This window comes from Meriones unguiculatus, chromosome 18 (genome assembly GCF_030254825.1).
Source record: "Meriones unguiculatus strain TT.TT164.6M chromosome 18, Bangor_MerUng_6.1, whole genome shotgun sequence".
NCBI lineage: Eukaryota > Metazoa > Chordata > Mammalia > Rodentia > Muridae > Meriones > Meriones unguiculatus.
The window spans coordinates 63,136,259-63,150,992 of NC_083365.1; the positions used below are offsets into that span (position 1 = coordinate 63,136,259).

At 39.2% G+C, this 14,734-nt stretch overlaps 1 protein-coding gene across 1 annotated transcript in view; it reads right to left on the reverse strand.

The window, feature by feature from the left end:
• Positions 1-14,734, reverse strand: part of LOC110565027 (contactin-associated protein like 5-1-like) — a 703,043-nt gene that overhangs the window by 77,747 nt on the left and 610,562 nt on the right. The window contains exon 19 of the mRNA XM_060371632.1: positions 1,842-2,066. Within this exon, the coding sequence (XP_060227615.1) occupies positions 1,842-2,066 (225 nt within the window). The remainder of the gene's footprint in view (positions 1-1,841; positions 2,067-14,734) is intronic.

Consider the following 14,734-nt stretch of genomic DNA (forward strand, 5'->3'; position numbering starts at 1 on the left):
TACACTTTGACTGGGACAGGTATGTGAAGTCCTACCCAGAAAAAAACTGGGGACAATGTCTGACCTGTTGGCGGTTTGGGCCATTAACTTTTAATCTAGTAAGTAGGTAATTAAATGGCCCAATGGTCTTGAAAAGTAATCAGTACTCTTCTTCCTCCTTTTAACTCCTCCTCTATGTCTTCCTCTTCCCCTTTGTAATCTTTTTCTTCCTCTTATGCTTCCTCTTCTTCCTCTTTCTTTTCCTCCTCCCCCTCATTCTTCTCTGTCTCTTCCTCCATTCCTGCCTGTCAGTACTTTCTGTTTCTTCCCTCTGTCTTGGTCTCAGAAAAAGTGACACCTGTGGACCATCTGTTATTATTCTTGTGCTTTAGGCTGGTTCATCTCCCACACCCCCAAGTTTTCATTATACTTTTCAGATTAAATAAATAGTTATTTATATTCAAGTAACATGTAGCACAACATGAGAAAGAAAGGTAACAAAAAAAAAACAGTCATAAAAAGCATACAAAGTGAAATATGTAATTTGCACCTGAGGTATAGGCAGGGTGACATACATTCCCCACTTCTGCTGTGGCATACCACAGTTCACCTGAATCTCACCTGTGTGCTTGGGATGAATTGACCAAAAGTCTAGAATCCTGATATAGTACTAGAAGGTTGTAAGAGGAGTGGAACCATGTTCATGATCAGAGGAGAGTATTGTGTGAAATCATGCTATAGGGATGTATGTGTGTTTCTTCAGTTCACTTGTTCAAACAATTATTACATATGGTAGGATTCTGATTTCATAATGTTCTTGGTTATGGCTTTAGTAGGAGGTTTTGTCCTGGCATAGTGTGATAAAAAAAAAAATTATGGCATAAGGAATCTTGACTTCCAACTGCCATTGTATGTGGTGATCATCAATATTACCTGTATATTTTAATTTCTGTCCTTTCTCTAATCTTCTTATAGCTACTAGATCTACATTCTTTCCAAAGCTTGCTTCACATTTTTATTGTATGCTCATACTTGGTCACATCATAATGACGCCTAGGTGCTACAGATATATTGAAAACTGAGAAGAAAAGTCTTCCTTGCAAATTCTATCTTATTGAGATTGTCAACAGCAAAGAAGCACAGATAGCAATTAACTTCAGCCTTCAATAGACATTCAAGTTTGCCTTTGTATGTGAAGCCAGGGGACAAGGCAATGTAACAATGGGTGAATTTTATAAGTAATGGTAATAACTGCAAGAAAGAAAAGAAATAACAAAATCTCATTGTGAAACAGTAATAATATTTGGCCAAGTAAATTGATTCAGGTCTTGCCATTTCAGAGTGACAAATATCACAGTTCTGTAGTAAGTCATTATATGAGAAGAATTAATGCCTCTAAGAAAAAAAATCAACAGTAAAAAGTGATGTCCTATACCACAGGATGGCTCCCATATCATATTTCTCTTAAAGATCTGGACAATATCCACCTAAAAACACAGCCAGAATTTGTTCTTTACCAGTCCCCAGTGGCAAGCATGGTAGCAAAGCTGATAGTAAACGTGTGGCAAGTATCTTTCTGAAATTCAGACCTGCTAATCATATTTTACACTTAATGGATTTTTAGCATGGAACAAATAATAAAGAACTACCTCATACAATCAAGACAAAGTAAAAAAAAATGAGTTTAAGACTTGAGTGGCAAATTGACACTGGCCCAGAATATCAATTATGGTTCATAACGGTGAAGTGGAAGGAAGGTTAGATTGAGGCTGCCTAGTTGTGAGTCTCTGCAGGATACTGCAGAGCATGAGTTTTCCCTCCTGGCAAAGCTTGCCTTGTAGATTCATGACACCTTCACTCACCATTCTTGGAGAGCAGGATAGCCAGGAAATTCTGAGAAGAGAAATTGAGGAAGAGCAAGAGGCTGGGGGCCTGTGCTGTTACGAAGCTCAATGTAATGGTTTCTTTGGATGGAGCTCTATCTGTGTAGGTAGCTGAAGATGAGAGGCTCGTGTTCTTGGTCACCGGGTGTGGTTCTTGAAACATGTATGTAACAGAGGTGCCAGAATCAAAAAGAGCTGAAATCTCTGCAAAAGAGAAATGAGAGGGCATCATTTCAAACATTTAGTCAATAACTCAGTGTAGTATAATGCCTGCTCATTGCTTCCTCTGTGCCCAGCACAGGGTGAGGGGTGTTGAGAAATTATAAAATTTGGTTCTTAATAACTTTGAAGAGGCTTAATTGTTGTGTATATGTACACATGTGCATATGTGGATCTGTGTTGATTTTGAAGACCAAAAGTGTTGGATGTCTTCTCTTATCATTCTCAACTTCATTTTTGAGACACTGGAGCTTGTGGACTGGCTAGACTGGCTGGTTAGGCAGCTCAGAGCTCTTAGTGTCTCACCTCCTCTAGTGATTCATCTTGCTTTCTACATAGGTACTGGGGATACACACTCAGACTCCTATGTTTGTAAGGTAAGCACTTTGCTGACAGAAGCATTTCTCAGGTCCTTTGTAGCCATTGTTTGGAATTATAAAAATTGCTGGGGAAGTAAATGCTAACACTCAACCCTCTCTATGTTATTCACTGAGATAGTCTTTGAAAAGCACTGAAGAGAACTGTGCAGCAAGGTTTACACTTGTGAATTCTCTGTGTTACAAGAGAGTATAACTTAGGGATAAGATGATGGCTTGGTTCTTCAAGTGTTTGCTACACAAATGAGAAGAAGTGAGTTTAGATCTCCAGTATCTGTATCAAAAGACAAGTATGAGCCAAGTATAGCTGTTCTCTGAGAAACTCTATCCAGCAGCAGATGGAAACAAATGCTGAGGTTCACAGCCAAACATCAGGCAGAATACAGGGTGCCTTGCAGAAGATTAGTGGGGAAGAAAGACCTGGGGCAAGGGTGAAAGGGTTCCTCAATAAGAGCAACCAAGCCAAATAATCTGGGCTTAGGGGGGGCTTGTGGAGACTGAATCACCAACTAAGGACCAAACATGGACTGGACCTAGGCCACTACACAGACTCAACTCTCTAACAAAAAGACACAAACTAACAGAATGGTTGTGGAAACAAGATCCCACATTCTGCAGTCTCTAAAACACACACTTTTGCAGCAAAGGCAGACATCACCTCAGAGTAAAGGGCTGGACCAATTTTTTTCAAGCTGGGGTAGCTATCTTAATGTCTAATAAAATAGAATTTCAAACAAATTTAATCAAAAAAGATGAGGAGGGACACTTCATTCTCATTGAAGGAAAAATCCAACAGGAGGACATCACAATCCTGAATATCTATGCCCCAAATACAAGACGACCGACCATCATTTGTAAATAAAACATTATTAAAGCTCAAACCACACATCGATCCCAACACCTTAATAGTGGGAGACTTGACACTCCATTCTCACTAAGGGGAAGATCATCAACACAGAAGCTAAATAGGGAAATAATGACATGTACAGAGGTCCTAAATCAAAAGGACCTAACAGATGTCTACAGAACCTTTCATCCGAACTCTAAAGAGTTTATATTCTTCTCATATAGTTGGACTCAAAGCAAGCCTTAACAGATACAAGAAGACTGAAACAATCATTGTATCCTATCAGACTACTACAACAACAGAAATAACAGAAAAACTACAAATGCATGGAAACTAAACAATTCTCTATTCAACAACGGCTAGATCAGGGAAGAAAGGAAAAAAGGAATAAGAGACTTCCTAAATTTCAATGAAAATGAAGGCACAACGTACCCAAATTTACGGGACCCAATGAAAGCTGTGCTAAGAGGAAATTTCATAGCACTAAATGCCTTCAGAAATAAGTTGGAGACATCTCATGCACACCTGAAAGTCCTAGAACAAAAAGAAGCAGACACACCCAAGAGGAGCAGACAGTTGGAAGTCATGAAACTTAGGGCTGAAATCAATAAATTAGAAACAAGGAAAACAATTCAAAGAATCAATGAAACTAAGATCAGGTACTTTGAGAAAATCAACAAGATAGACAAACCCTTAGCCAAACTAACTAAATGAAGAGAGAAAATATCTAAATCAGCAAAATGAGAAACAAAAAGAATGAACACTGAGGAAATTCAAAGAATCATTAGGCCTTACTTCAAAATCCTATATATCACAAAATTTTATAATCTTAATGAAATGGACAATTTTCTTGATAGATTTCATTTACTAAAGCTAAACCAAGATCAGGTAAATGGATTAAACAGTCCTATATTCCCAAAGGAAATAGAAACAGTCATCAAAAGTGTCCTTTCCAAAAAGTGCCCTGGATGAAATGGTTTCAGCACAGAATTCTACCAGACCTTCAAAGAAGAGTTGACACCAATTCTCTTCAAACTGTTTCATAAAATAGAAATAGAAGAAACTTTACCCAATTCACTCTACGAGGACACAGTCACCTTGATACCTAAACCACACAAAGACCCAACAAAAAAAGGAGAATTTCAGACCTATCTCTCCTATGAACATTGATGCAAAAATACTCAATTAAATACTCACAAACCGAATCCAAGAACACGTAATCGATATCATCCACCATGACCAAGTAGGCTTCATTCCAGGCATGCAAGGGTGGGTCAATATATGAAAATCCATCAATGTAATCCATCACATAAACAAACAGAATGGGAAAAAAAAAAACAAAAACCAAAAAGATATGATCATTTCCTTAGATGCCGAAAAAGCATTTGACAAAATTCAACAATTCCTGTTTAAAGTTTAGAGAGATCAGGGATACAAGGCACATACATTAACATAGTAAAGACAATATACAACAATCATATAGCCAGCATCAAACTAAATGGAAAGAAACTTAAATCAATCCTACTGAAATCAGGGAAAAGCTCTCTTCGTATCTCTTCAACATAGTACTTGAAGTCCTTGCAAGAGCAATAAAACAACTAAAGGAGATCAAGGGAATATACATTGGAACGGACGAAGTCAAAGTGCCATATTCTCAGATGATATGATAGTATACTTGAGTGACCCCCAAAATTCTACCAGGCAATTCTTTCAGCTAATAAACACCTTCAGTGAAGTGGCTGGATAGAAAATTAACTCAAAAAAGAAAATCAGTAGCTCTCCTGTATACAAAAGACAAAAAGGCTGAGAAAGAAATTAGGGAAACAGCACCCTTTATAATAGCCACAAATAACATAAGAGTACCTTGGTATGAATCTAACCAAGCATGTGAAAAAAAAAAAAAAAAACCTTCAAGTCTCTGAAGAAATTAAAGAAGATATCAGAAGATGGAAAGATCTCCTATGTTCATGGATCAGTAAGAATAACAGAGTGAAAATGGCCATCCTGCCAAAAGCAATCTACAGATCCAATGGAATTCCCATCAAAATACCAACACAATTCTTTACAGGACTTGAAAGAACAATTCTCAATTTCATATGGAAAAACAAAAAAACCCAGAGTTGCTAAAATAATCCTGTACAACACAGATCATCTGGAAGTATCTCCATCCCTGACCTCAAGCTGTACTATAGCGCAACAGTAATAAAAACTGCATGATACTGGCATAGAAACAGAATGGTGGATCAATGAAATTGAATGGAAGCCCCAGAAATATACACACATACCTACTGATAATTGATTTTTGACAAAGAAACCAAAACCATACAATGGGCAAAAGATATTTTCTTCAACAAATTGTTCAGGGCTAATTGGATGTCTACATGTAGAAAAATGCAAATAGATCCATATTTGTCACCCTTCCCAAAACTAAAGTCCGAGTGGATCAAAGACCTCAGCATAAAACCAGACATACTAAATCTGTTAGACAAAAAACTGGGGAAAATCCTTGAAGTCATTGGCATAGGAAACAACTTCCTGAACAGAACACCAACAACAATGGCTCTGAGATCAACAGTCAGTAGATGGGGCCCCATGGAACTGAGCACCTTCTGTAAAGTAAAGGGCACTGTGGTCAGAACAAAACATCAGCCTCAGCATGGGACAGGATTTTCACCAACCCTATATCTGACAGAGGGCTAATATACAGAATATATAAAGAACTCAAGAAGTTAAAAAGCAACAAATCAAGTAATCCACTTAAAAAATGGAGTACACTCCTAGGCATATATCCAAAATATACTCAAGTACACAACAAGGACATGTGGTCAACCATGTTTATAGAAGCTTTATTTGTAATAGCCAGAACCTGGAAACAATCCAGATATCCCTCAATGGAGGGATGAATAGAGAAATTGTGGTATATTTACACAATAGAATACTAAGCAGAAATGAAAAACAAGGAAATCATGAAATTTACAGGCAAATGGTGGGATCTAGAAAAGATCATCCTGAGGGATTTATCCCAGAAGCAGAAGGACACACACGGTGCATATTTACTTATAAGTGCATATTTGATATATAATATAGGATAAACACACTAAAATCTGTACTCCTAAAGAAGCTAAGCAAGAAGGAGGACTCTGGGTAAGATAATAAATCCTTACTCAGAAAGACAAATGGGATGGACATTGGAAGAAACAGGACTAGGGTCAGAGGGAACGGAAGGAGGAACTCCCCTATCAGTAGACTCAGGGAGGGGCATGGGAGGAGATGAGCAAGGGAGGGTAGGATTGGGAGGGAATGAGGGAGGATGCTACAGCTGGGATTCAAAGTAAATGAACTGCAATAAATATAAAAAAATAAAATTTTAATAAAAAATGGCCTACAGAACTAAACAGAGAATTCTCAAAAGAAAAATATTGAATTGTAGAGAAACACTTAAGTAATGTTCAGCATCCTTATTCCTCAGGGAAATGCAAATCAAAACAACCCTGAGATTTCATTCTACACCCATCAGAAAAGTTAAGAACAAAAATTCAAGTGACAACACATGCTGGAGAGGATGTGGAGAAAGGGGAACCCTTCTCCATTGCTGGTGGGAATGTAAACTTGTACCTCCATTTTGGAAATATATCTGATATTTTCTCAGATTATTGAGAATAGTGCTACTTCATAATCCAGCTATCCTATTCCTAGGCATATATCAAAGATATGCTGAACTACACAAGGACATTTGCTCAAGTATGTTCATGGCAGCTTTATTAGTATTAGCCATTAGCAGGAAACACTCTAGATATTCCTCAGTGGAGGAATGGATACAGAAATTGTGGTATATTTACATAATGGAACGCCATTCAGCTATTAAAAACAAGGAAATCATGAAAATTTCAGGCAAATGGTGGGAACTAGAAAAGAACATCTTGAGTGAGGTATCCCAGAAACAGAAAGGCACACGTGGTAAGTACTCACTCATAAGTGGTTATTAGCCATATAATATAGGACAAACGGAGTGAAATCTATACTCCTAAAGAAGCTAAACAATGAGAAAGAACCTTGGGAAGATGCTCAATCCTCATTCAGAAGGACAAATGTGATAGACATTGGAAGCATGAGAAGACAGGGAACAGGACAGGAACCTACCCCAGTCAGCCTCTGAAAGAGTCCACTGGTGGAGGATTCAAAGCAGATACTGAGAATCATAGCCAAACTTTGGGCAGAGTGCAGGTAAACTTATGATAGAAGTTTGAGATAGAAAGACTTGGAGGAGACAGGAGCTCCCAAAGGAAAACAACATAGCCAATACCCTGAGCCCTGGGGGCCTTTCAGAGACTGAAACCCAAATAAGGGCAGTGCATGGAGAGGACCTAAAACTCAGGTTCAGATGTAACCCATAGACTCAGTCTCAAAGTGGGTTTCCTGGTAAGGGACCTGGGGATTCTCTGGCATGAACTTACTGATAGGCTTTCTGATCACCATCCCCTTGGGGGTGCAGCCTTGCTGGGCCACAGAGGAAGACAATGCAACCAGTCCTGATGAGACCTGATAGGCTAGGGTCAAATAGAAGGTGAGGAGGACCTCTTCTATCAGTGGACTAGGGGAGAAGAGGGAGGTGGGATTGGGAGGAGACGAGGGAGGGGGCCACAATGCTGCTACTCATCCATTTACTTATATTTTATGACAAGAGATGAAATTGCTGGAATAGGATTCATTTTCCCATAGATTACTTATGAATAAAACCTAAAGCAGATTTAGTGAATTTTAAATGTTATTGTTATTTTAGTATGAGATAAGATACCATTTCAAAACATAGTAATAGCCATCCTTTAGGTAGAATTTGTGTTATGTCTGTGGTGCTTATTGACTATTAAACATGATCCCTCCTATAAAATGCCTTAATTTTCCACACATTATAAATGTGGAAATCAAAGAAGTTTGAGGTTAAATACATAACTACTATCTGCACAGGAGCAATGAGAAATGAATGAGAACCTGGGTCTATAGTATTTCCACAGAGCTCCAGTGAGAGATGAATTAAATTAGAGAAGACAGTGTTTTCAATGGGAAATATGGCAATGGTTAAAACTGGTGCTTGCAGATATTTATGTCATATCTAGGAACGCTTATGGAACAAAATAAAGTAAGCCAGTGGCATAAATAAAACATACACTGTGATCTTCACTATATTCAATGTAAGTAATATTTTGAAATGATTGTCTATGTGTGATTAAGTTAGGTTTACCTTTCTAGATTTGTACATCAATTTCCACATTTATTAGCTCACACTTTTAGTGACAAAAGTATTTAAGTGGTAGCACTAGTTATTCAGCCAACATTAGAAGAGTTGACTTCTAAAGAAATACACATTGGTAAATGATGCCCAGACAAATGGATACTTGTAGTTGAAAAAAATCATGTCAAGGATGCCAAGGTGGCTCAGAATGTAAAGCAACTTGCAGCCTGAGGAGTTGAGTTTAATCTCTGGGAACACATGGTAGAATGAAAGAAGCTACTCCTAAAAGTTGTCCTTTGACCACATATGTGCCCTGGCCTGCTGGCAAACACACACAGACCTCAAACAGACACACACAGACATGCAAATGCACAGCCATGAATGAAAAAATAAATTTAAATTTGGTAAAATAAATAAGGGAATGATGAAAAAGAAACATCTTACAATATATACAAAAATTAACTTAAAATGCAACAAGATCCTCAACAGAAGAGCTAAAATTATAGGATACTTTGAAGAAATTATAAGTGCATATTTTTATTTCCTCAAATCCACCACTTATTTCTCATGTATGACAGTATAAGTAGAAGCAATAAAAGAGGAAAGATAAATTGAGCTCATCAGAATGAAGGAGGTTTCTGTTTCAAATGATAAAATGAGGACTGTGAGAAGGAAACCCACAGAATGGGAGGATAAATTTGCAAATTATATTTTTTATAAGGGGCATATAGTCAGGAGACAGAAAAATGCAACTTAATGATGAGAATAAAAATCCGCAAAAGGTTCTAATAAGAACTTATTTTTAAAAGACACTGAAATGAATGGTAATGATTTGAATGAATGGTTAGCATGACTAATCATTAGGTATGAGCAAGTTGAGCCACAGTATGTCATCATTTCCCATACAGTAGGCTGTCTGCTATAAGACAAGCATAAAATAATAGGTATGTGAGAGTGAAGAAAAACTGGAGCTTTTGTAGTACAGTTATGTTAAGGACGGAAAATCTGCAACCCATTTTGAAAAACAATTTGTCAGTTCCTCAAAAGAATAAAAACATGGGGCCAGCAAGATGGCTCAGCAGGTAAGTACACTTGTCACCCACAAGTTTATGACCTGAACTTTATTCACAGCGCTACACAGTGATGTCAGGTAAATGAGAAAACCCCCAAGAACCCCCACTTAGGCATGCTCACTGATTTGGTCCAACATGAATGTCTAGGCTCAGTTCAGGCTGGACTCCAGGAGGATTTCTGGTGGATAGTATGCTTATAGGCAGCATTCCTCAGGAGCCTGCAAAACAGATTTCTGCCTGCCAGTTTACTTGCCATACACCTATGGTTGAATATCAAAGCCAAAGCTAACTTCTAGTCTCCTCTGGTACCTAACACATGCAACTATTATACATTCTAAAGCCCATAGCTGCATCCTCATGCATTTGTCCATCTTACCCTTCTACTGTGCTAGCTCCCAGGATATTCAAGATTACAAAACTTGGCAAGCCCCACTCCCACCCCTCTCCACGATTACTGGCTTCCATTGCTAGCCTCTCTCCTATTCTCCCCTGCTTCTCTCTGCCACTCTCCTATCCATGCAGGAGCAATAGCCCTGGAGCTGGCCTGTCCTATCTGCTTCTTTTTCTCTCTGTTGTGGACTCTTCCAGTTGCCTCTGTCTGTTCTTTCTCTCATATCTACAATCAATAAAACTATACTCCCCATGGAACAGCCATTTCCAACATTTCTTCGATGCATTCTCAATTACAGAGGGAAGAAGAGAAATGAAATTCTGAATGCGGTTGTTTGTCTTCAGAGGATCGATCACAGGGCACAAAGTGCTTCAACAGCTTCACAAGCCCAAGTGGATAAATGTAATGAAACTAGACAAAATCAAAAGCAAAACTTGCCATTCCCAAACATGCATGTGAGCCTCAGTGATAGTATTAAAAACATAAGAAAATGGAGACAGTCCACTGTCAATTGACCAACAAACCGGAAAGCAAAGTGGGGAGTATCCACAAATGCCTTGGCATTAGAAAGAAGAAAAAAAAAAAAAAACTACTATAACATGGATCTAGTGATAACATTATATAATGGGAAAAAGGTAATGCAAAGAAGCAACAAGTATTAGGGTTTCTGTATGTCAAAGTTCCACCCTAGGCAAATTCACAGAGACAGAAAGAGAAAAGTGGTTTCTAGGGAGGGCACAGGGCTGTTCATGGTCAAGAGAGTTTGAGGAGGCTGACAATGAAAGGAATCTGAAACCAGGTAAGTTGTTATGTGTGAAATCAACAGGAACTAAGACAGCATCCACCTTTATGGGGGTGGGGGTGGAGGTGCGGGCAGGAATTTCTTTGCATTTAAAGTATGTCTGACTTAAAAACTAAGAAATTAGGGAAACAACACCCTTCACAATAGCCACAAATGACATAAGGTACCTCGGAGTAACCCTAACCAAGGAAGTCAAAGACTTGTATGAAAAAAATTTCAAATCTCTGAAGAAAGAATTAGAAGAAGATATGAGAAGATAGAAAGATCTCCCATGCTCATGGCTTGGCAAAATTAACATAGTAAAAATGGCCATCTTACCAAAAGCAATCTACAGATTCAATGCAATTCCCATCAAATTACCAACACAATTATTTACAGACCTGGAAAGAAAAATTCTCAACTTCATATGGAATAACAAGAAACCCAGAATTGCTAAAACAATCCTCTACAATAAAAGATCTTCCGGAGGTATCTCCATCCCTGATCTTAAGTTGTACTATAGAGCAACAGTTTTAAAAACTGCATGGTACTGGCATAGAAACAGAATGGTGGATCAATGGAACCGAACAGAGGACCCAGAAATAAACCCACACACTTATGGACACCTGATCTTTGACAAAGACGCCAAAACCATACAATGGAAAAAAGATAGCATCTTCAACAAATGGTGCTGGACTAACTGGATGTCTACATGTAGAAAAATGAAAATAGATCCATACTTGTCACCCTGCACAAAACTGAAGTCCAAGTGGATCAAAGACCTCAACATAAAACCAGACACATTAAATCGGCTTGAAAAAAAAGTGGGAAATACCCTAGAACTCATTGGTACAGGGGAAAACTTCCTGAACAGAACACCAACAGCACAGGCTCTAAGAGCAACAACCAATAAATGGGACCTCATGAAACTGAAAAGCTTCTGTAAAGCAAAGGACACCGTCATCAAAACAAAGCGACCACCTACAGATTGGGAAAGAATCTTCACCAACCCTTTATCTGACAGAGGACTCATATCCAGTATATATAAAGAACTAAAGAAGCTGAAAAGCAGCAAACCAAGTAATCCACTTAAAAAATGGGGAACAGAGCTAAACAGAGAATTCTCTGTAGAGGAATACCAAATGGCAGAGAAACACTTAAAGAAATGTTCAACCTCACTAGCCATTAGGGAAATGCAAATCAAAACAACCCTGAGATTTCACCTTACACCCATGAGAATGGCCAAGATCAAAAACTCAAGTGACAACACATGCTGGAGAGGTTGTGGAGAAAGGGGAACCCTTCTCTACTACTGGTGGGAATGTAAACTTGTACAACCACTCTGGAAATCAATCTGGCGCTTTCTTAGACAACTAGGAATAGTGCTTCCTCAAGATCCAGCCATACCACTCCTGGGCATATATCCAAAAGAGGCTCAAGTACACAAAAAGGACATTTGCTCAACCATGTTTGTAGCAGCTTTATTTGTAATAGCCAGAAGCTGGAAACAACCCAGATGCCCCTCAACTGAAGAATGGATGCAGAAATTGTGGTACATCTACACAATGGAATATTACTCAGCAATGAAAAATAAGGAAATCATGAAATTTGCAGGTAAATGGTGGGATCTGAAAAGGATCATCCTGAGTGAGTTGTCCCAGAAGCAAAAAGACACACATGGTATATACTCACTCATATAGACATACAACATAGGACAAACCCACTAAAACCTGTGCATCTAAAGAAACTAAGCAAGAGAGAGGACCCTAACTAAAATGTCCAATCCCCATCCAGAAAGGCAAAGAGGATGGACATCAGAAGAAGAAGAAAACAGGAAACAACCTAGGAACCTACCACAGAGGGCCTCTGAAAGCCTCTGCCCTTCAGACTATCAAAGCAGATGCTGAGCCTGATGGGCAACTGTTGGGCAGAGTGAATGGAATTTTAGGTAAGAACTGGGAAATAGTAAGAGCTGGAGAGGACAGGGTCTCCACAAGGAGAGCAACAGAACAAGAAAATTTGAACACAGGGAACTTCCCAGAGACTCATACTCCAACCAAGGACTATTCTTGGAGATAACCCAGAACCCCTGCACAGATGTAGCCCAGGGCAGTTCAGAGTCCAATTGGGTTACATAGTAATGTGAAGAGGGACTGCCTCTGACATAATCTGATTGGCCTGCTCTTTGATCACCTCCCCCTGGTGGGGAGCAGCCTTACCAGGCCATAGTAGAGGACAATGCAGCCACTTTTGATGTGAACTGACAGAGCTCTCTCTCCTTATGAAAACTGAGAGCACTTTTGTCTTCAAGTTAGTTTAAAACATATTTGCGTATTCTGTAAGAATGTTATACTTGCTGTCTTTGTGAGTTTTTCACAGGTCAGGGTAACAAAAGTTTGTCAGGAAGACAAACTTCAATCGAAAAAAAAGTCTCCATAAGATTGGCCAATAGCAAAGTCTGTGGGAGAATTTTTTAATGACTGATCTAGGAGGTCCCAGCCTGTTCTGTGCATGTGCCACCCCTGGGCAAGTGGTCCTGGATTATCCACAATATTGGGCTGAGCAAGTCACAGAGAGTAAGCCAGTATACATTCTTCCCTGGTCTATGGCATAGTTCCTGCCTCCATGTCCCTGCGTTGGGTCACTGCCTTGTCTTCTGATGTTAGATTGTGACCTCTAATCCACATCAGCCCTTTCTTCCCCAAGTTCTTTCTGCCATAGTGTTTATCACACCAAAAGAGAGTAAATTGAAACAGAAATCAGAAGCAGGTTATGGAGTACTATTGGGATAGACCTGAGCATTCTGTTTTGACAAAGACTGTGGAAGGTATTTGGCACTTTGGGCTGGAAAAGCCATTGAGTCCTCAGAGTCCACTGGGCTATCTGTGTGAATATGAAACCTAACACTGAGAGCAAGGCCTGGCTTGTTAAGTTTCAAAGGGAAGAATAAGCTGTCAGGATTGTTTGTGTGGTAGGTTGAATTAACAATCTTCACAGGTGAAATTTGTGCTTCATTCAGATAACAGATGTTGCTTAGTTGGTGCTGAGGGATCAGCTGTGATTAATAAGAGTCCAGCCTCACTGAGGCAAAATCTTTTTGGGGGAAGTTTTACTCAGGGTCAGCATACAAATCTGCAGTCCAGAGCGGCCAAATGTACATTTCAAGCTGGCACCAAACTTGGGAATGTGAAAGAATCTCCACATGGCACTGTTTTTTTTGTTTTTTTGTTTTTTTTTTTTTTTGTTTTTTTTTTTGTGGTATGAAACTGCAGTACTGAGGGGGCCGTGGAGAACATCAAGTACAGCATCATGAGTGGACAGGAGAGGACATTGGTGAGAATATAATCTCAGTTACAGTAGAAAGCCCAGGATTGGAGGGATCATTTGGACAAGCTGGTTTGCCACCATGTGGTAGTATCAGAGTAAGAAAAGAGAGGCCAGGAAGCCATCAGTGATGGTAGAGAGCCCGTCCTTTTAAACCTGTCAGGACTGTGTGACAACAGCCAAGGTAAGTAACAGCTGTAGGAGAGAGCTGGACTGAGTTTAGCAAAGGAGCCACGTGTACTGCAGATACCAGAACCAGGGAAAGGGAGCTGCCTCTGCCCTTGCGAGTGCAGATCATGAGTGGGCTCCAGGGGCCAAGCCCTGACCTTCTTACACTGTCTGCATTTAGTATTGCTTTGCTTTGATTGGACAGTGCCTTGGCTCCTCCCTCTTCAAATAAGAAAGAATGTAACTCATTTTTCATATTAGAGGAATAAACACTTCAGGGACTTTGGACTTTTAGAGAGACTTTAGAGAGTTAAAGAGTTTGAAATTATTAAATTCAATGATTTGTCTTCAGTGAAGAGCTATTGGCATGGGACCTGTTTTCTGTATTTCCAGCTCTGATGCACGATTTAACACTGTTTGTCTGGAAGTTCATTCCTATATTTTGTTTTCCCGAAGAGATTT